The sequence below is a fragment of the Bombus flavifrons genome, chromosome 6 (genome assembly GCF_040668555.2).
Source record: "Bombus flavifrons isolate JBK064 chromosome 6, iyBomFlav1_principal, whole genome shotgun sequence".
In the NCBI taxonomy this organism is placed as follows: Eukaryota; Metazoa; Arthropoda; class Insecta; order Hymenoptera; family Apidae; genus Bombus; species Bombus flavifrons.
The window spans coordinates 2,629,970-2,651,720 of NC_138447.1; the positions used below are offsets into that span (position 1 = coordinate 2,629,970).

A 21,751-nucleotide genomic window follows, 5' to 3' on the forward strand; every position below is an offset into this window, starting at 1 on the left:
ACGGAGGGCGATGGAAAGATTCGTGGGTGGGGTGAAAAACGCGAAGGGAGAGGAACACTGCTGTGAAGGGTTAGAGAATTGCTCGAGTGTGGGAAAATCTCCCACTTGTAGCTCGCAGATATTTACTTCGATCTCACTGAGACTGGAGTTAAATCTTGAATGATACTCAGACCGCTCTCTCTATCCATCTGTTTCAACCACCTCCCCCTGCCGAATCTGGAGTGTTGAAAGAATCTCGACCGCGAGAAACAAACTCCATAGTGCCGCCTCATTCTTTGAATTTCTTTCAACGGTAGCTGTACGAATACATAGAATTCGAATATACGATAGGAATACCGAGCAGATATTACATGAGAACTAATAAAATAAATAAGGCACACGTTACTGAATTATGACAATTCCGTGTGAGAATATTAATATGAATCGAACAACTTTCTTTTTGGTGGCAGAAGTTACATCGCTGTGCAAAAATTATGACTGCCGAGCTGTTAATGTGAGTGCACGAAACGTTGTGATCTTTATTTTGATAGAACAAAATGGATCATACATAATTCGGTAAAATAATATAAAATGAAAAATGTTATGCGTCCATTATTTTCTTATAAAACGAAAAAAATCTTTTCGGACGACCTAATAAATAGTCTGTCTTCAAATGTAGATCGCTTGAAAATTATTCGTAACTAAATTTGGCGAATTACCGCGCAAAGTATTTATTCTGACTCAAATATTCTTCTGATCCAAGTAACCCTATCTTTCTCTGTAAGAACGTAGAATGCGAATTAAGAAAGAACATCCGTAAATGCGAAATAATTAGTCGCCGTATAGAGAAATGGTTATACAGTAGTCCTGTTAAATAACGCGACGACGCAGTCTAGTTTCCAAAATCCATTTGCATTCTGATCAGCTATAAAGCGCAGCGCGGACACGGAATATTTATCGTGAAAGTTTGCAGATTCATTTGCTATTCACGCCCCTTTACGATACACCGTTCATAGAAATCCAGTTTGATAACGGGGCAACATCAACGGGGACCATAATTCTTGATTACCACTCTCGGGATCCGTGGCCATGAAGCCCTGTGCCCGCTAACGCCACGCGTTTTTAATTGTTCCGCCCGTTGCGTTCATAATTTAAAGTTTAATAACACTCACGTTCGCGTGGCTCCGTGCGCGTGTATCCTCCTCCCCCGGCAATCTGAGAACTTACGTAGCTCGAGCAACAATTTAACCGACGTGGCCGGGGTCTGGCGTTTGAATTCCGCCGGAATTACCGCGAACTCGCGTGTGAAATTTCTCGTTCGTATTATCCCGGTGGATGCAGCTCGGGAGCGTCGGGTTTCTCGAGCGACGAGACGGCGGAGCTTCCGTTCGCGAGAGAATGTGAAAACCATGCGAGAGGGACGAAAAGAGCTCCGTTCTCGTCGATTACTTTTCCAACTGTGGCCGATACGAGCTTTGAGCTTTTACGTCGTAGCAAAGTATCCTAGAATCGGTCGAATCGTTGGAGAATAGGTGGCTCTCCCAATTTCCAGGCGTGCCATCCAGATTGAATTTCTATCGTCGTTGTCGTTCGACGTCGTCTTCTTTGGCGGCAGCCCTGTCGTCGTCGATAGTTGGCGGCCGATCATTTCGCGCGATATCGGATAACCGGGTTATGTTTGCGAGAATGGCTTCGAGCCTCTCGATTTTTCTCCGTAATACCTCCCTTCGTTCTCTCATTTCTTCTATCCTTTACTCTCGAACGATTCTATCTCGCGCACGATTCTTGACTCTGTCCCGCTCTACGTAGCGATACTCTCGGCCCGGGAATCGAACGGAATGAATCGAATAACCAGAACGTCGAAACTAATTTCGTTGATCGACTCCTCTCTCGACCATGACTTGCTGGACGGTGACAAATTTCAATCGCGACGCTGTAGCCTTCGAGACAATTGCACTTAACGACAAATCTCTATATTGTGTGTCTTATAATTGTGGTGAAGTTTCAAAGGAATGGAGAGGGTGGCACAAGTGTCTTATTTATTCTAGGTAAGTCTGAGGCGTTATAATTAGGGGAAGAAGGAAGAGGAAGATAAGATAGTAGGAGAGACTATTTTGTTTAATTATTAAGCACATAGAATGTGTATTTGTAAAGAATGATTAGCTACAATTTCCCTATCGAAAACAAATTTTTCTCCTACACTGCTCTTAGATCAATACCGCTATATTGATTTTAAAACATTAAACAAATTTATCGTCAATATTCCGCGAAAGAAATATTTCTCCTTTATAGCTTTCAAGGATTAACGCGTTACTTTTAAAATGTTCACCCGCAAAGCGGTTAATTTTATTGTTGATTCTGGCAGGAACGATAACTCAGCTACAGATTCTATCGCGACGGAAATCTAAAGGGCCTGGTAAGAAAGTTCTTTAGCAAAACTCATCGTCTTCTTCTAGTTGTTCAACGACAGGGCGGGTCAAAAGGAGAAGAATCGCTGGGACGGTGGTTGCAGCGACGGCGCGGTAAGACGAAAACCGACAGACTTTCTCCATCCTCGTCGTTGTAGTTGCCGACGTCGGGCCGCTTGACGTGCTCCAGGGCGTCCGGGGGCGTGCGAGCGACCGGTGTGAACTTTGCCGTAGGGGATTATGCAAACGGGGTGGTTCGCGGGAGCAGAGAACAGGAAAGGGAGAAAACACAGGAGAGGAACGACGTCGTCGGTGTGGATGGCGGCGGTGGCGGTGGATAGAGTCGGGCTTTCTTGCTTGTCATTACCACGTTCGTGGCTTCCACCACCTCTCCCGGCTACGTTTTCTCTTACCTATCGCGAGCGGAGCACTCGCGAGGAAGCTAAAGTTCGGGAACGCAGCACGATCGTTGTTTAAAATTAATTCTCCGAGAAAATTGTTTTCCGAGATGTGTGCTTCGACTAAAGCGTGATTGACTTTTTGAAGCACAGAGAAAAAGTTATAATTTGCGGTTGTGTATAGAATGAATATATAGGGAGAAAATTATTAACGTTGTAAGGAATTGAAAAAGTTACTAAGCTTTGATAATATGAGTTGTTAATATAAGCTTTGGTAATATAAGAATTAGGTTATTAGTAATAGGGATTAAAATAGTTAAATGAATAATAATCTTTTCTGACTTAGACATAAATAAATAAATAAATAAATAAATAAATATATATATATATATATATATATATATATATATATACTTATTTAGTAAATAGGAACTTGGAACTACAGACGTACGCAGTACTGCAATTCGCAGCTCCTACGTATGCCTGATTTTACTTTGACACTTTATTGAAACAAGCGCTGAATTCTAAAATTTCTCTGTAAATAAGAGTGGTGTGTTCATTACAAGTACAATTATAGAGATTACTAGGTTATGCTAATCTGAAATTATTAATCAAATTCAATTGCTATCAAGTATTTTGAAGAATTTTCATTCTCCAATTAAATTATGTATAGAAATATAGAATATTTTTCCAAGATATTTAACAATGCTTATATCTCTATATTTATAGAGACACGTATGAAATATGAGATGTCTTTTAACACTATAGATTATCCACAAGACATTCATCTTAATTACAGTGATGCGTCGTAACGTCGAAAGGCATTTCACTGGATTTATTATTGAAACCGTTGATTATTCGATACCATGGCTGCCTTTGTCGTAACGAATTGAATAGATTCCTCGAGTAAGACGTAGAAAGTAGGTGGATTTTCTGGTAATTCAACCCGATAAATGTTCGTGAAAAATTGAAACCCAAACGATTCGCTACCGAAGCGTGATCATAAATCATCCTTCGGATCGTGCTTCTCTATCGAAGAACCTGTCAGTGCATCCATATTGCTTCTTCTTACGTATATAGATTAAGTTGTCTCGAGTATGAACAAGAAAATACGCGGTACAATTGAAAAAGAAATGTTCGGCGAGTTTTTTGAAGGACAAAAACACATTCAATCTCTTTGGTGGAATCCCTGGAAGCTAAATAAATAGGGGAAATGTTTTCAAGTCTAGGATTCGACCTAGGATTTCAGACGATAAAAAATCTCCTAGCTCTGCTCCCTGAGTCAGAGGAGAAAAACAAAAAAACTGACCCACATTTGGCAATGCGACGAGAAACTCTAATAAAAAGTCGTCGATTCAGCATTTGCCCCGATCGGTCGGAAATTAAATGTTAAATCTATGCCTCCAACTGTCATTGGCGGTGTACGTAAGCCACCAATATGTACGCGAAAAATGCTTTTCTATTTAAACGATGTTCATGTTTTCGAAACTGATTACTTAGAGGAAACGTTCGAATTTCATTATAAATATCGAGAATGCAGGGAAATATATAGTTCTCTCGAAATATCATAGATTGAGTATTTTATACTATAACTTATAACACTACTAGTAGTGATTTTAATACATATTCATAAAAATATTGTGGAAATGACAGTGTTCTTGATTCAGCAAGTTAAAAGATGTGAAAGATAATTGTTTGTATTGAATGAACGTTTTGGATCCTTTAAGAACATATACGTATCTGCACCCAAAAATTCCCGTAATATCTTCAACCGTTTCCCACGTTAACCCATGAATTCTAAATCTGAAATCCTTCAACTTCTGCAAACTCGTTCTTCCAAACACCGTTTCAGTTCATTGGCGAATTATTATTCAGCGCGTTCTCCTCCTATCGCGTTTACGGTGCGGTACGTAGTCAAAATACGCGATCTTCGAATGACGACGAGTCGTCGATCGCCGCTTCGATTTGGTCACGCACTCGAAACACTTTGCGAAAATTTTGGCAGTTGAAGCTCGAAGTTCGCGAATAGCTGGCCGCCCGTACGATGCCTTTACGATCACGTACGATTTCACGTAGGTTCACAGCGTGTACGTTCGAAGTAAGGTCACAAGGGAAACCGGAACGAACATTGGAGCGGCTCGATTTCGCGGCGAGAATTTACGTCGCGGCTGCACTGGGAATTCCATAGTTTCGCCGGTATCCCCTAACCATCCAAGTGAACCAAAGAGGATGGGCTTTTGCTTTTTAGCCACGTAAGGTGCGGTTACATTCGACCTGGTTGTACGTCTCCAAGGGCGAGCGTAGGAAACTAAGCAGAGGATAGAGTCGAGAAAGCCGAGAGTTCGGTTGCTCCAACTAACCAACGTGCACCTGTACCGGAGATCCTCTACCGCAACTCCTTCGCGGCTCTTTATTCACGGTGTTTGTGTGCCCACTTTTTATTACCCGATAATTAATTGTAATAGGAGTTTCAGATGGGAAAACCGCCAATTCCTCCGTTTCCGTTTGCTCCATTTCCTACGTCGGGAATTCCTCCGTTATTCTCTGTTTACCCATTCCCTTCCGCTGTTATTCTACAACGCCCGTTTCCGTGTTCCGCGATTTCGAACGATCCCTGGCAATTTTTCTTTCATGGTGCGCTTTGTCAAAGAAGCTTTTGCTAATAGTTACTTCGCTTGGTTCGAGAGGTTTCCTTTTATTTACGTAAGAAAGAATGGGTTTGTTAGTAATTGATATTGTCGATGGAAAGTATACATTTTGATTTTCTGAGAAGAACATGATAAGTCTATTTTTGTTGACTTTTATGATTATGAAGAAAAGAAAAGAATCTTTCAGTTCTTGTAAAGATAGAAATTATGACTTTTTGTAGCTTTCGCTTAACTCTATGACATCTACTTGCATCGTATATTAGCATTATTACCAGATAGACAATGCATTAATATATTTTCTTTATCTGCGTTTCAGATCGATCCGAAGGTGGCGTTTCCTAGGAGAACACATCCAAAGGTAAGAAACTTTATCTTTACCGCAAAAGCCCGAAATCCGCGAGATGACAATCGTCGCATTCGCCACAGCCGCGAACTTTACTTCCTTCACGCATGAAAAACTTCTTTGATCGAGAAGTCAGGTGCTAAAAGATAAGCCAGGCTGGTGGACAGGAAGTAGCTAAGGGGCAGACGTGAGCTTTGAAGGTCTACTAACGAAAGACGGTGGTAGGAAGAGTGGTAGAAAGGGGTTGCAAAGGCCGAGATAAAGAGGAAGGAACAGAGAGCCAGGCGGATGAAGGAAAGATAGAGAAGGAACGCTACTGAAGAGCGAATAATAAAGCCCTCTCGTTCTCGTAATAAGAGCAATTAGATGTAATTCATTTCAAAACCCAGAATTATTTTCTTCCCAGTCTACCGGACTGTTAGTCACGGCCGAAACTCTCGCCGCGAAAGTCTGAATCGTACGGCGGCGGTGAAACGAGGACGGGATGATATCAAAAGGGAAAGAGGCAGAGTGCAACACATTCCAGCACATCTACGCGCGAGCATACACGCGTGCAGATTTCTACACGTACCTGGGTCGACAGAATCGAGCATGTACGCTTGTGTATTCGCATGCGCCTAGGAAAGAACGGGGATGAGAGGAGAAGCGAGAGAAATTTGCGCGGCTTAATAATATAAATGCCAGGCACGCGAATTACCGGCGAGTGACTGAATTGCGCTAATTTTAATTGTACCCTTTTCTCTCCTTCCCTCTACTCTAACCCCTAACAGACACCCTCCGCAACTATCCCCCTTCACCGCTATTCGCTCGATGTCAGTCGAACTCGTTCTAACGTTTCGAGCCGGCCTCTTTTCAATAGGAATCCTCTGACAGCTCGGCGTTCATCGCATCACGACCACGTCTTTTTCATTTTTGTTATTTTCTTTTCTTCCATTCCTGCCATTTTTTAGCCACCGTCGGTGTTTTTCTTTTCACTTTTCGTTAGAAATAGCACGAACGTGAGCGCTACGTCGCCTTCCAATTTTATTTCAACGTCAAAAGCCGGAAGCGCATAAATTATGACGCGAACGGGAAATCACGATTCAACGCCGTCACCGGTAATCACGTATCCCGTGATATTAACGAGCCGCACGTTCGATCGGACGGATTGCCTCGATGAAAATTTTGTTATTTCTGTTGCGAAGACTCGCCTATGTAACAGCTGCTTCAATTTACGCTATTACACGATAGAAGCGGATAGACGGAATTGGGTTGCACTTCGAAAGGAATTGTTCTACTACTACTATTTGAAGATAGCTTATTTGCGAATATAAAGATGATTTTGTGATGTATTTTTTCTATTTTTAATTTCTGGTGCAATACGAACTAAATTCAATTATTTATAAAAAATATTCATCTAATGACGCATATCCACAATAGTTTGGAATATACATGCGTACAGCAACATCGTTCGCTTTCGCATTTCCGGACTTCTCTGAACGAATAGTGAAAGAGTCTTACATTAACCATTTTATCACTGAAACACCATCGCAAACACACTAGTAATAACACGCAAGCTCGTTCTAAAAAATCAACAGCAGCGTATAAAAGGATGATCAGCTTGGAACGTGGCAGTCTCGACCGATCCGCGTTCAGTGGCGCGTGCATTCGAAATAAAATAGCGACCATTAATCGCGAGATGGGAGTAACATATTTCGCCCGAACGCTCGAGGCAGTTGGAACGGGCGGTGCAATTTTCATAAAATGGCGATGGCTGCACTGGCCTCGACCCCTTCCTAGCCCCACTCTCTGTGTTCCTACGGTTCTCCGCGAACCTCGTTCGAAAAAGTAATACGGATGCACGCGTTCCGTTTCGTGTTTTGGGAGCTTTGCCAGCAGTCCAGCTCGGGACCACGCGTACGATACAGATGGCATATCTGGCGCGATCCACGCGGCGTTAACTCGACGCTATAATAGACGTCATCGTATAGCCACTCTTAAAGAGCGACTCCCTTTTATTTCAACGTGGAATTGCCGATAGTAGACCGAAGTTGAACGTAAAGCGTAGAAAAATCTTACGTTCTGCGTAACGATAATCCACGCTAGACGGTAGTATCCCCCAGGCCCTTGGAAACCTTAATCCGGAAGCGTAGGTTTACGTTCTTTCATTAAATTAGATTCGAGAACGTTCAAAGCTACGTTCGAGTTATGGGCGATGTCTGTACTGTACATTCACCTTTTGTAATTGGCCTTTGCTGCTTAACGACGCTGATAAAGATAGTCGCATAGAATACGTCTCGTTTAGAAAAATTGACTGATGGTAGTCGGGGGTGTAATCATTGGATAACTGTGAGGGAACTAATAACTTGCAAGTTCGATTAATATGACACTGACGATTCAATTTCAAAAGAAAAATCTAAAAAGGGGTATCTAGTTTCGTGTTAAATGTTTGTAGAGCAAATCTTTTTACGCAATTGAACTAATATTAGTGAAATTTTACTAATTGCTTACCGAATACATAACAACAAGTTTGATAAAAAAATCTATAAGAATTCTCTAAACTATAATTTATAACAATTCTCTATTATTGTTAGTTACCGAATTATTATACGAAAGTGCTTTGGTTTAGTATGAAGACGTTAAGAAATTATTATACTTCATTCCACTAGGTAAACAATATTCTATCTGAAGGTGTAATGAAAATTAGCAATTACAACAGACTAATAGAATATTTCGCATAAAATAATTCATCAGCCTATGAATATTCTATGAACTGCGTGCATTACCTTCATTATGTAAATACTGCCAGCACGTGTAGCAAAGCTTTTCAAACAGTTCTATGGCATTTTGGTACACATAAACTCCTGTTCTTTTGTGGTTCACCGTACCAAGGAGAAGATAGTGACGTTTACTCGAATCGTTGTTCTACCTCACGTTCCGTAACCACTGCTACGATATTATACATATCTAATTCCTTGATGAAAGCAGAAATTTAACCCGAGAAGTTCGTCAACCCCCAAAACACATGTTAAACCTGATGAACTTTACAGAGAAAATGGCTACGCCACAAAGTTCATTGAAATGTCACCGACTGTCCCTACACTATAGTCCGTTGTAACAACCTCCTCGAGACCTCGTGCCGGAAGCGCTTTGTTACCGTACTTCCGGGCTAGCGGAAACGGCGCAATGCGCTTCCGACATGACGGAAAAGTAGCAACAGTCATTACAGAGCCCTCCAGGAACGCCTCAACGTCTTTTTTCTTATCGGTTGTGCTGTTTTTTATATTTCTCCTTTGGCCTACTGTCTACCCCTCTGAATACAAGCAACTCACACGTAAGCAAAGGAGCACAAAAAGATCGTTCTGACAATTCTAATGATATGGAATTGCCATAGGAATTTTCATTTTTATTTGAAATAAATATCATTACATTATAAAAAAAATATAGTCATTGTAACTAAACAAAACATTTTAGAGCTTATCTCACCATATCTCATTAAATAAGTAAAAGTTAAAATTGAATTTTTCTACATGTATTTCACGTATCGGCGCATCTCGCATTGAAATTATTTATGGTTATGTGAAATGCTTTGGTGGAGTCAAGTTATTTTGAAGTGGAAGGTTTGTGCAATGCAGCAAGTTTCAGGATAAGCTGGTATTAAATTCATGTTGGTAGATAAGTGTGAGAAGTTAAGTGTGAAATATCTCTCGAATTGTTATTGCCGTGCTTTGTTCGATAAACTTTCGCAAGGATTGTTTATTACATCGAAGAAGTTTGAAGCACCTATCCATATAACTTTCATTAAGACATCCGTTCATAGTTGTAGTTTTCAGTTACCCTATACATGATACGAAATCCAGTTTCATTGCTGCGGGCGAGGATGAGCTGTATATTCCTTCAATTTTCGCAAATTACATAAATTTGATTTGATATTGAACAAACGGTATCAAACAGAACAAACTATAAACCAACCTATCAAACTGCCCACGTGATTCTAAACGCAGCATATAAATGAAACAAATAAATGACAAAAAAGGTATATCAATATTTCCAAACGTTATTATAGTAACATGAAGACTACAATCACGGCTCGTAACTAAAAAAGCATACGTAAGATTGGCAAGGAATGGCAACAAGCTATCGGTTCGAGCAATATCGTCATCGACGTTGGTATCCCCTTAAGCAAGGCCAACGTTGCTTCAGGGTAGCAATGGCATCAGCCGCGCCAACATAAATCCACTTGTTACTGAGTAGCGATACGTGCATATAGAGAGGATACAAACGTGTACGTGGGACATTATTCAGAGTGACGTTACCTTGAAAACGTAGGACTTGAAGTGAGAGAAAGAAGGGAATACCGCGGGAAGAGCATAGAGATAGATGTGCAAAAGGATCAAGGTTTGAGAGAATCACGGGAAAGGGGAGCAGAGAGAAAGGAAGAATAGGGTGGCGAAGGAAAGACCAGGAAGGGAGAATAGAAGGAAGAAAGAGAGCTATAGCACGTCTCGCGTAACGAGCTGCCGGCTCCCTAGGGTGTTCAGCTCCTCCACGTTCACTCCTCCCGGTTCGTCTCCTCGTCTAGTATCGTCTCCACCTCCATGCCTTCGCAAGCATCCACGTACCTTCTTTCAGGGAAGTCGTTTTGTTTTCTTCGTCGAGTGAGCGATACCCAACTAGTCGACTGGTAGTCGTTGCTATTCCCGATGTATCAGCGCCACTCGTTCAACAATCCCCTACTGAAGCGTTTCGGTGAACTTGAAGAGGTTTCGACGTTCCGTTAATCACCGAATATACTTCTCGTTATACATATTAGCTCGGTTTCGGTTGCAGCAACCGTATGCAATGAGATACTCGTTAATGATGATTAGTTACTTTGAAAGATATCAGGTTCTTTGTAGCCAGCGAGGAGAAAGTTCACGATATGAAGTGTGTAAACACGTGGCCGTTTCTCGAGCTTCGCTCGAGGCTAAATCTCGAGGCCAAAGCATTAAAGGCTGTGAGGATCGCGAAGGATCACGTGACAGCGGCCAGCATCTCCCGGAAGACCAATTTGTGATCCCGAGTAGAGCAAGGACTACGACTACATGTACATCCTTTGGGTACTTTCATGCTCTCTCTCATTTACTTTCTCGGTGGGCGGGTTAAAAGAGACCTGTTACATTCATCTTTCGGGACTAAATACGCTCCCTGGCAAACTCCCTAGCTGGCATTAGAGCGAAATCCCATGCATTTTATACGCGGTCAGGTCATTCAAAGCGACGGCTCGTTACTTATACCGGGTGTGTACTCTGGAACACCTTCCCCTCCCCGGACAGTTCACCGGTGGCACCCTTGTGGACACAGTCCAACCCCGAGGACCTTCGCAACCTTCCTCTGAAACATCCGGCTCTCTCTTCTTCCGTTTTTCTAGCTAACGTCCACTTTCTCTTCATCGGTTATAGCCTTCGGGCTCTATGTGTAGCAAGATCATAGAAAAGGGGTCGGGGCCGTGAGGACGGGGTATGTTTGCGCGTCGTAAGTGGCATCCAGTGTCTGTACAACGTTCCACGTCCCTGAAGGTTTCTGCAGCCGAAGTTAGGGATCATACGCGCTATCCGGTGACAGGTACCGCAGGATCCGAGTGCATTTATTGCCGAGCAACTCGGCGGGATGAGCGAAGGTAACGGATGAGAGGCTGTGAGGTGCAATGTCATCGTTTGCTAGAAAAAACCACGTTCTAGAACGAGAAGTAAAGGTGGTAGTAAAGCCGGTACTTTGTATCATTACACGTCGTGAATGGTGTCGTTTGAGTTTCGCTCGGGAACTCATTCAATCTGACAAAAGTTTGTCAAAAATTATCCGTCAGCGCATATTTTTTGAACGAGAACAGCGTACTTTATCTCGTAACTGGAGAAAGGCTCCAAATCTAGCAAGAAATTTTTTCCGAAAGATAGGATAAGTTTTATTTTGAATGAATTTCCTGGTCTGATGATAGACATTTAACAGGGTCACTAACTCATCATATTCTAGAGATATGAAAAGTTCAGTATCTCGAGTTTTCAAAAGGTACGAACCGATAATCTCTCTTTTATCCAAGTCTATTCTGTCTGGAGGGTCGATCGTTTCGAGGCCCCAGATTGAAATTCGTAGCTCGACCGAGCGCAAAGCACTTTAATGCGCCCGCTCCCCCTCCTTGCCTCTTCTCTTCTTTTCTTCCTATCATGCGGATTTCGAGGTGATCAATTTTATTGCCCTACTCCCCGCTGTTCCTTTTCCGCGACTTATACAATCGGTCCTGGAAAACATCCGGGTCTAACTCTACCGCTTCCGATTCAACCGTGTCTTTTTGAACCAATTGATACGAAATAACATCGCGCATTATTCGCACAAAGTGTTCTACTAAATGAAGTGCATCGAGATAGATCCGTTCCTTCGGCAATGTTAATTCTTTCAACTATTGTATCCTTTAATTGATACTTGACAAAATGAAGTCGAAATTTTTAGTTAATATCTCAATTCCTCTACATTTATTTTTTCAAAATTTCGTCCAACATCTCGCTAAACATGCTAACACAATCTTCCTTGAAACTGGAGTCAAACTAGGGAAAATACGATGTATCAAGCCCTCATTCACACCACTAAATGTTATTGCGTTATCACTTGATTAACTGTTTCCTAAAATATCGCATAAAACGATGAGGCGGATATCCCAAGGGCGGCGCGTGTTGGGTAAACCCACTGTCCCCGGGACAACCGAATAAATCGTCGAGTTAATCTTTGACAGAACTTTCTAAACCATGACGCGACAGTGAGGTAGGGTATCGTTTGACCGTGGATCGCGGCATGGCTGCCACCTGTCGCTAACGACAGTAGTTTCTCGGCCAGTGGAAGACGGAAGCCTCAGATATGTTGTGTCGCATTGAGATAAGCTAAGCTCTCCCGTGATGGAGCAGGCCGTAAACTCGGAGAGCCATGCCATGATGCCACCGAAATGGCTGCTAGATAATGTATAGGTGTACGTGATGTGCGCCAACCCCTCCTCCATCCTCTGCTCAACTCCAAACACATGCACACGTAAGTATACGTGGGGGTGGCAAGCGCACATACCACTTTTACGCTGCCCTCGCCGCCTCCGTGTGATCGTTCCCGTTGTATCACGGCTGCTCGCGCGTACACGTAGCTCCAGCTTCCTGGCTGAAGAGAACTAGCTATTTTCGGAGCGACACTCCACTCCACGGAAACAACCAGCTATCTACCTGTGGTTTCGGGAAACGAACTGCCAACTGGGAGGTGCTTGTCCCCGCATTTTCTAGCGTTGCTGCTGTTTTTGTTTCGCAGTCATTAAAGCCTTATTAAAGCCTTTATTATAGGTACCAGTCGAGACACGCGACGGTCCTATTTCAAGCGTGATTTGCGTGTGATAAATAGGACTGTTGTTAATATAAGCCTCGCAAGAGAGGGAAAGGGATAAGTTCTATGTAATGATTTATCGCACGTGAGAGCAGATTGATAGAATATTAAATATATTTACTTCTTGTATCGACAGAGTTTTCCTTCATTTCAAAAAAGTAGCGATTTTTAATATGTAGAAAATTATCAAACATTGGTCACAGTTTACTGTGCAATGTCTTTTTCCCAAATTCTTAAACGCTTTTTACGTTACATCATATCTTTCGTGTACAGCAAATTCGCATCATTTCCATAGAGGGCAGTCCATTAGCATCAACGTCGGATAGTCGTCGGAATTCAAAAGTAGCCTACATTGGGGAAATCGTTTTTCACCGAGCGTAATTGCAACTTTATTAGAATGTTCGATTCCCCGGCCGCATCTTTGTCGACGCTTCGACGCTCTGGCGCAGATGATTTACGATCCGTCGCGACACGAATTTCTCGATGCATCTCGCTCAAACCTCATAACTTACAACATTTTTTCAAACTATCATTCAGTGGAATGCAAATTCTCCGCTCGATCACGCGTAAGACATTCGAGGCTGCTTCGTTCGGCCCGTTTTTGTTAGAGATTTTTAAACCAACCACCTGAAATAGATCACGTCTCCGTGCATAGGCAGCGTTCTGCGAAGAAAACAAATTACAGCCCGTTTAATAGACACCTCATGAATATTCAAAAAGTTGGCCGTTGTACCTGTTGAACGCCCATAGCCTTCGCACTTATTTATTCCCTTATTCTTTCAAGCCTTCCATTTGGTTCCCCCGTCGCGATTGTATCGTTGTTTGCCGTCGTCGCTGGTCGATTCTCGTCAATCCTTGTCCATTTACCCTTATCGTTATACGCGTCATAAATATCTAGAAAGGTAAATGAGGCCGAAACGTGGGTCTGCTGGTCTAATATACTTAATAGCCGGAGTTTTTAATGACGACTCAGCAATGATAGCAGGATGGTGGGTGGGCGGGGGTGGGCGGGGGTGCATCGTGAACGAAGCTTGAAACAATGTGACAGCACACAGGTTCGTCGGCGCACCGTCTCGCTCGCACGCTTCATCCGAGCTCGACGGACTCAAAAAGCTTTTCATTTTTTGCCTAGCGCGCTTTTTATCATCGCATTGAATCGACGTGTAGAGAGAAAGCGTATGGAGGAAGCGGAACGGAATGGAGTGTGTGCGCGTACCTCTCTGTCCTTTCGTCGACTTCCAGCTGCGCCAGAGTTTTTCTCCTATCCCAGCTACCATCCCTCTTTCCTCTGCACAACCCTCTCTGGTGTCATCTCTGTCGCTCTATGCGTTACTGACGCGTGTCTCAACGTTGCATCATGGTGAATGGGTCTGGTAATTGCACGCTTAATATTTCAGGGCTTTCTTCGTGTAAGCATGTAAAAAAGTCCGCGATTTAGCCCTGTGAAGCGAGCCAGTCGCTGTCCCTTCTCGTCCCGCTTCCTATTCCTTCTTTTCATCGCGATATCTTTCTTTCTTCGCTGGTGTTTGCGATTCACTGACGAAAGTAGCAAAGCGGAAACTCGTTCCTCTCGCGAGCGAGTGAAGCGAGCTGACAAGCTGATGCAAGCGCCTACGAGAGCGCGCGCGCGTTCGCTGCCGCCTTTATCCTGTCGGTCTCTTCAGACTTACCTTCCCTTTGCCGGGTTCTCCCGGCCCGTTTCCTCTTAGCCAGAAAGCTAAACTTCGGCTGCCGGACAATTTTTCGCGGGTCGACTCATCGTCGTTAAAGAAGATAAAAGGACGAAGGAGTGCAGCATAGAATTTCAAATAGAAACATCGTGGTAAAACCGTATGAGAGTAATTTATAGCAGTTGTTTATCCGAATATATACGAATTAATATAGAATTATACTCACGTATCATGTTACAGTGTAGGTACTTATACAAAACAGTTAGGGTGGGATAATTGATCACGTTTAATTTTATCGCAACTTAAGCGCATACGTCCGCTAAGGTTACTGGGAAGTAGCGCGTAACGGTTCTTGCTATCGAGGGAGAACGATTGCTCGAATTAGAAAGCGTACAGCGTTCCCATCGCTCCGATAAGGGACAAAGGGTGTCCTAATGCTAGTCTCCCGACAAAGCGCCATTTCGAGTTCTCTCCTCCGCGGTCGGATCGTACGACAAAGGCCGCCGCAATCTCAATCACAAATTGACAATAAAAAATGTTCAATTAACCCGAGGAGCTCGGTGGATAGAATCGACTCGAATTGACTCGGCTTGGCCCGTACTATCAGACGTCTTTTCACCGCAATGAGGGATCCAAGAAGAAAAGAGAAGAAGCTGAGAGAGGGTGAAGAAGGTGTCTACGAAAGAAGGAGGAAAGAAAGAGAGATAGAGAGAGGTAAAACGGGAGCTCGCGTGAAGTTGGAAGCAATCGAGAAGGTTTAATCCCACTCAATTGCGTTCCTTGCCCGGTAACTTCAGTTCTTCGCCGCCCTCTTCACCCTCACGTTTCATCCCCTGCCTTCAGCGAGCCACTTTTCCCTTTTGCTACAGCAAACGACGACCGAACGTGTTCTGTATATGTATATATGTGCGAGTATGCGTGTAGACGTGTGTAGGTACGCATGCAGTTGGAGAAGCACGATTGTGGATGTGTAAAAGAGTCCTTCTTTTGTTCGCCGGCTATCTTCGTGCATTTCCGTAGTGGTCGCAGAGAATCTTGAATCTGAGTGCAAGACACACGCACGCACACACCTATAATCATCTCTCGACGGTCACAATGGGTGCTGTCTAGGTTGCCGGTCGTCGGGGTTGCATTGGTATTGGTGCGCGGTGGTGATGTTCAAGCCTGAGGAGGAGGTGAGACCGCCTCGTAAATATTCTACGGCCAATTTCCCGTTGTACGCGAATACAACGGGTTCCCCTGGCCGAACGAATCGCAAGCAGAGGCTACAAAAAGTCGAGATACCGTCGAAGATATTTTTCACCTCGACCCCTTACCGAACTCGGGGATTTCCGTCTCTCTATTGTCGATGAATTCCTGCGGGTTCTTCGAGACTTTTCTGTATATCTTCCTTTCTTTTTCTTTTTCGTTTTTATTCGGGACTCTGCTCGAAATCGAATTCACCAGTCGGGAATCGAGCAAAAGTGGTTGAAAAAAATTACAAGGACAAAACGGAGTCGCGTGAGAAGTTACCCTCAGAAAGGTTGAGAGAGCACCGTTTCGTCCGTGAATAATAATTTTCGAGCAGTTACACAGAATTTCTTGACGCTTCGCACGCGGCCTGTTTCCACCTGCTGCACGCTCTTTTAATGGCCCCACGTTAAACCTAGTTTTCCCGCACATGTTACCACTATATAATTTAGTTAAAATATGCATGCGGTCTGATTCGGATACGAGGACACCCTCTAACAGATCGATCGAACGACTAGGAGCAATAGGAGCTCTTCAATTAGGAGCTTTACGCGTTTCAGCATTTTTCTTCAATATTCTGTTCAATATTTACACCTTGATTCTATGTCGTACTTTTGTGAAAGATTAATTTCTACCTTCTACACTAATAATTTTTATTTTACGACCCTTCTATATTATTACACATTAAAACTTCATTATTTATTAACAAAACAAACCACTAAATGTGACAAAATTCTTTGACAAAGGCATAAAGAAGGATTAAATCATTGTTGACAAAAGCCCTTTTAAAATAGAATTACACTCGATGAAGGTGTCTCATTGCGAACCAGTGGAAGTGGTTGTTCGTCCACGGAGAATTGAAATTCCTGGGCGCACGGGACGGGCGAATTAATCGCAAACGAATTTATCTTCGACGCTCCGGGTTAAACTAAAACGCCCAGATATTACGGGGAAGTAAGCTCGTTAGAGGGTTTACAGCATCACCGGTGCCTCGACCGAGACCTCATCCCTCCTGTATTTCTCGCGTAGGTGGTAGTAGCTTGCGGTCTGGTAACCGCAGTCTCTACTGCGCTGTCGGTTGCGGATACCTCGGCCTCGTGTGCAACCTCGCGTCTGTTTTGTGCAAAGGGCTTTCAAAAACCGCGGCTGCCGAACCGTACCGACTCCCCAAGAACAGACGCCAGCGGTACGACGTGCCAGAGACCCCTCTCTCTAAAGCACCATCGAATACACTTTGACGGGCGCGCGCTTTCGATTAAGCTTGAAATCTACTCTTCCAGCCACACTCCCGCGCTAATCTCGACAGTGATTTTATGGGAACCGCTTCCTCAAATTTAAGACCGTTGCTGTCCTTCAATTTCGATATTTCGTGTATCACGCACAGTCCTAATGTCATATGGGATTTCGATAATGAAAGTTTGTTTAACGATGACGAGATGTCAAACAATTAACTCGATTGTTGGGAACTGGATGAATGCTTGATTATAGGTAAACAGATTTTTTTATGTCATGTATCAGAAGTTTCGTTCTGCTTTGTTAATAATGATACATTACTGTTGCTTAATATTTTTTAAGAAAGTATTATGTTGCATGAAACTCGTGCTTTCGAAATAAACGTCTAGAACGTTGCATGACGAATTTTGCTACTCTTTCTTATAAGCAATAATTCAATTGTTACCATGATATTTTGCACACTAGGTTATAAGTTGTGCACTCACGAAGATACCAATAGTATATTTGCAACTTTCAGGTTACTTCGTATGCGCTTAGATCGCACAGCCTAATTTATATCTTCTACATTATACATCGATAATTTAAATTCACACAAATGAAAATTGTTATCTATGTAACACATGGTTTACCAAAATAGATAAGAATGGCATTAAGAGGATTGGAAACGAGTATCGTGATGAATTTCTTATATTACTATTGCGATTGAAATTCGTTCGATATCGTTCGAATAGGGGCCTGTGATTCGAACATCGTGAAAATATTGAAACTTCCGGAATTGAATTGGGGCTGATAGGCCATGTATTTGATCATCCGGCAGCGCGAGTATTCGTGCACCTTCACCGGCAATCCCTTTTCGCTGCTTGCCTCGTCTAATCAGTAATTAGAATCTGTGGATATACGTGCGTCTATCCCTTCGTGGCAGTCCTTCCGCACCGCGTGCAGCACGCCTCCCGGTAGACCCTCTTCTAGACTGCTGATTAATATTAACCACGTTAGTCGTGCTGTTGTGATTAATATGACGTATCGATCGACGTTATCTAAGTGAATAATTAATTCGAGATTGTACATGCAGTCGGCGCGCGCGTATAGTCGTTACGCAAGCGGCACGTTTCCGTATCGTCTTGAATGCACGTGTGTCCGCTTGACACACACAGTAATTCGGATTCACTATAGCCCTTGTAATTTCAATGCAATTATTAGCGCAACAAGATGCTATTGTGTATGAACAATCGAGTTTCCTCTGATTGCGCAACGTTCGTCTCAAAAATATTCAAATAATTCTTATAGATTCTGGAAAAATTTATCTATATATGTTCACCTTCGCATTCATAGATATTCTAAATAAATGTTAACTATATTAACGAGAAACAATTACAATAGAATTTAACATTGCTACGATCCTCGAATTTCTATATTTCAATCTGAGTTTCATTTTAATCAATAAAAAGGACTTGTATTATTTTGAAAAGATGTTTAGCATAAAATTGAGACGAGAGGAGAGAAACAGCAAGATGAAGTATATAATATATTTCCACTATAGAAACTTCAATTTAAAAAATACAATCATGTTTAACATTTAGGAATATTCTCTCAAATATATCAGAAGTACCCCTAAAAACCATTTCCCATTTTTTATCTAAACGTTTTACAACAGTACAATAATTTCTGTCGTTTAATCAACGCTATTGAGTTTAATTAGCTAAGAAATCACGAGAAGCAAGTTGGATCGAGCAACAAATCACAGCGAAAACGTAGGTCGGCGGTACTTAACGCAGCTTGAGATCCAATTTCCGGAGATGGGATTAGAAAATACTCGCGCTGATGTTCTCAAACGAACGATTCGTTTAGAGTAACGAGCGTCAGCCATGCGTAAAGCAGGGACGTTCGTGGAGCGAGGGCGATCGGTCGCGAAGCTTTCGAGGAATGACTATTATGTCCGTGGTGGCTCGTACGGCCTCGACTAACCTGAGGGCCCGTTAAAACACGTGTTCTCTCGTCGGCATAATGGCGGCAATAATTCCTTCGCCGAGAAATAAATTCTTCAATAATAATTCTTCTCCTTGCGCCGCCGTATGTAGCTAACGTACCTAACTGGCCTCGATTTATCATTTCCACGTTCGCGCTTCGAATGCCCCACCCTTACGTCTTCCGCCTTCCGGTTTCCCTTTGCCGGTGGATATACCTCGACTGCACGTGTGATTTAAGTGGGAATGTTCCCTCATCCTTTCATTGGTTATTTGGACATTTAAATGTAAAATTTGAACACTCTACGGGGAGGTTTTTGCGAAAGGCTAAGAAATATTTTTTAGATTAGACTCGAAATTTCTACCATTTCCCCTTCTTTGTTGAATGAAATAGAAGTAGCAGCATAAGTAGTTTTGGTGATTGGAAAAATTTTGTTACAGTTTATCTTTCTTTTTATTATAGTATTGTATATTAACCCTTATCCATCTTTGATAATTGTAAAAAGACGAGGTATAGCGTTAGGCAGGCATACCGAATAAAAGTTCGGGGAAAGAGTTGGCAGAAAAATGCACTTGTTTACATTACAATGACAAATTAGTTTGAGAAGAGGAATAATGCTGCTATCGATCCGAAACGCGAGTCAACTAAATAACAGTTAACAACAATTTTGTAACAATATTCTCGCAGTTTATGGTATAATATTCGATACAAAACAAACCATGCTACCTGATCAAGAACAAAAAGAAAGAGTAGCGGAGACTCGTCAGATAAGAAGGAATCGTTGATTTATGGGCAGCCAATCTATAATTTGCAAGTCAAATGCATGAATAAAACAACGTGGAACGGTATCGATGAAACACGAGCGTCCGAATATGAAAAAATGATCGATGGCTCGTCAAAATTTCGCCGCTGTACGCGGTACATAGATTCCGGGACACCCCGTCGCGCCACGAATTGCCATCCCGTTCTATTTCGTTTCGTTCACGCCGGCTCCCGCTTCCCGTTTCGCCCCCCCCGCGTCATCTCTCTTGCCGACGAATTAAGCTGCTTTATAAAAATGTAAAAGGATTCAGAAGCGTGTGCCGTTTTCGAGGCAGGAGAACGGTAAGCCCGGATGCGAACGAGCCGGAGAAAGAAATAAGGATGAACCATAGGGGAAAGGAGATGGAAACGGGGTCTCGACTAGGTACTCGCGAAGCTGAGGAATCGTAAATGCGATTGGGAGCTTCATTGTTTCTAGGGGAAGAAGAAAGAAACCGTGAGACTTTGACCTCAAAAGGCAGTTTAAAGTCGGTGAATGCTCGAAAGAGAAACGTTCTCTCCAAAGAATCGTGATATTTCCTAGAAATTTTATGGCTTCAAACGTCGAAATTTTTCCATTAATGAACATTTAATTATGAAATACATATTTGCCTGATTGATCGTCTTGCTGATGCGTATCGTGATAGATGAGTTCAATGGGGGGTATGATTAGAGTTTTCCTTCCGGGTAACGATGTAGTATGTAGACCCGATGAGGAATGACGTTTTGTAATAGAGTAGGGTGAGTTAAATAGTAGATAGCTTACAAGGTATTAGAAACTGCAAAGAGACCAAGGCTGTAACTTCTACCTTGCTAACATGAGCTCGTTAACCCAATTTCACTACAAAATTCAGAGTAAACTACCCTCAATTGGGAATATTTCGTATGTTACTATATTATGAATAATTTTGATAAAATTTACAGTTCCTTGTACATAGGTTAACAATATTTCTACTTTAACGATTGAGTTCATTTTAGTTGTTCTTAACGTCAATAAAGAAAATTGTAATACAAAAATCTTCAACATATAAATCAAATTACTTGGAGATATAATAATTTATTTCATAAATGCTGTCTCACATCTAACGATAAATTGAACTTATTCAACCTCTTCGTCGTTTTTCTTCAACAAGATTAATTCCTCTTTGAGGTACATACATCTCTTCTACATAAATAAAACAAGCTGTTTACTACATTGGCCGTAAGCACGAAACACACGAGTGGGGAAGCACGACTGGATTGCCATCCACTCACTCCAGTCAGGGACGATACTCGAAGAAAGAAACCAGTCGGTTTGTAATTCCCGATTGAATCGTGACATCGTACGAATGTCATTACCTCCTTATACATTAGAAATACTGCTCATTCCGACGTATACGTATCGCGGAAAAAAACATACCCTTCCGGGTCCCGGTTCGCCGGTAGCGGAATCCGCATTACGTATTCATTCGTGATTTCCTTCGGACTGTAGGGCGGTTGGAAGTCGAGACACAAATGCACAAAGTAAGATTCCGATCTCGAGGCATTAATTGAGCGGAGCTCTGTATTTCCCTGTGGGCCACGTAGACAGAGGTGCCTTCCGCTACCAATCTCCAGTAGTTTCGGTTTCAGACCGATAGAAATGGAGAGAGGAAAGGGGGCGGCGAATGTGGCTTCGAGCGGATCACACTGGGGGCAAAGGGGAGCGGAAAGGGGGAGTTAAAGTTGC

The 21,751-nt window shown here is 42.6% G+C and overlaps 1 protein-coding gene across 4 annotated transcripts in view; it reads left to right on the plus strand.

The window, feature by feature from the left end:
- Positions 1-21,751, plus strand: part of Rbp6 (RNA-binding protein 6) — a 766,744-nt gene that overhangs the window by 486,671 nt on the left and 258,322 nt on the right. For all 4 annotated transcript variants that reach the window (XM_069115475.1, XM_069115474.1, XM_069115476.1 and 1 more), the window contains exon 5: positions 5,750-5,791. In XM_069115475.1, coding sequence (XP_068971576.1) covers positions 5,750-5,791 — 42 coding nt within the window. The remainder of the gene's footprint in view (positions 1-5,749; positions 5,792-21,751) is intronic.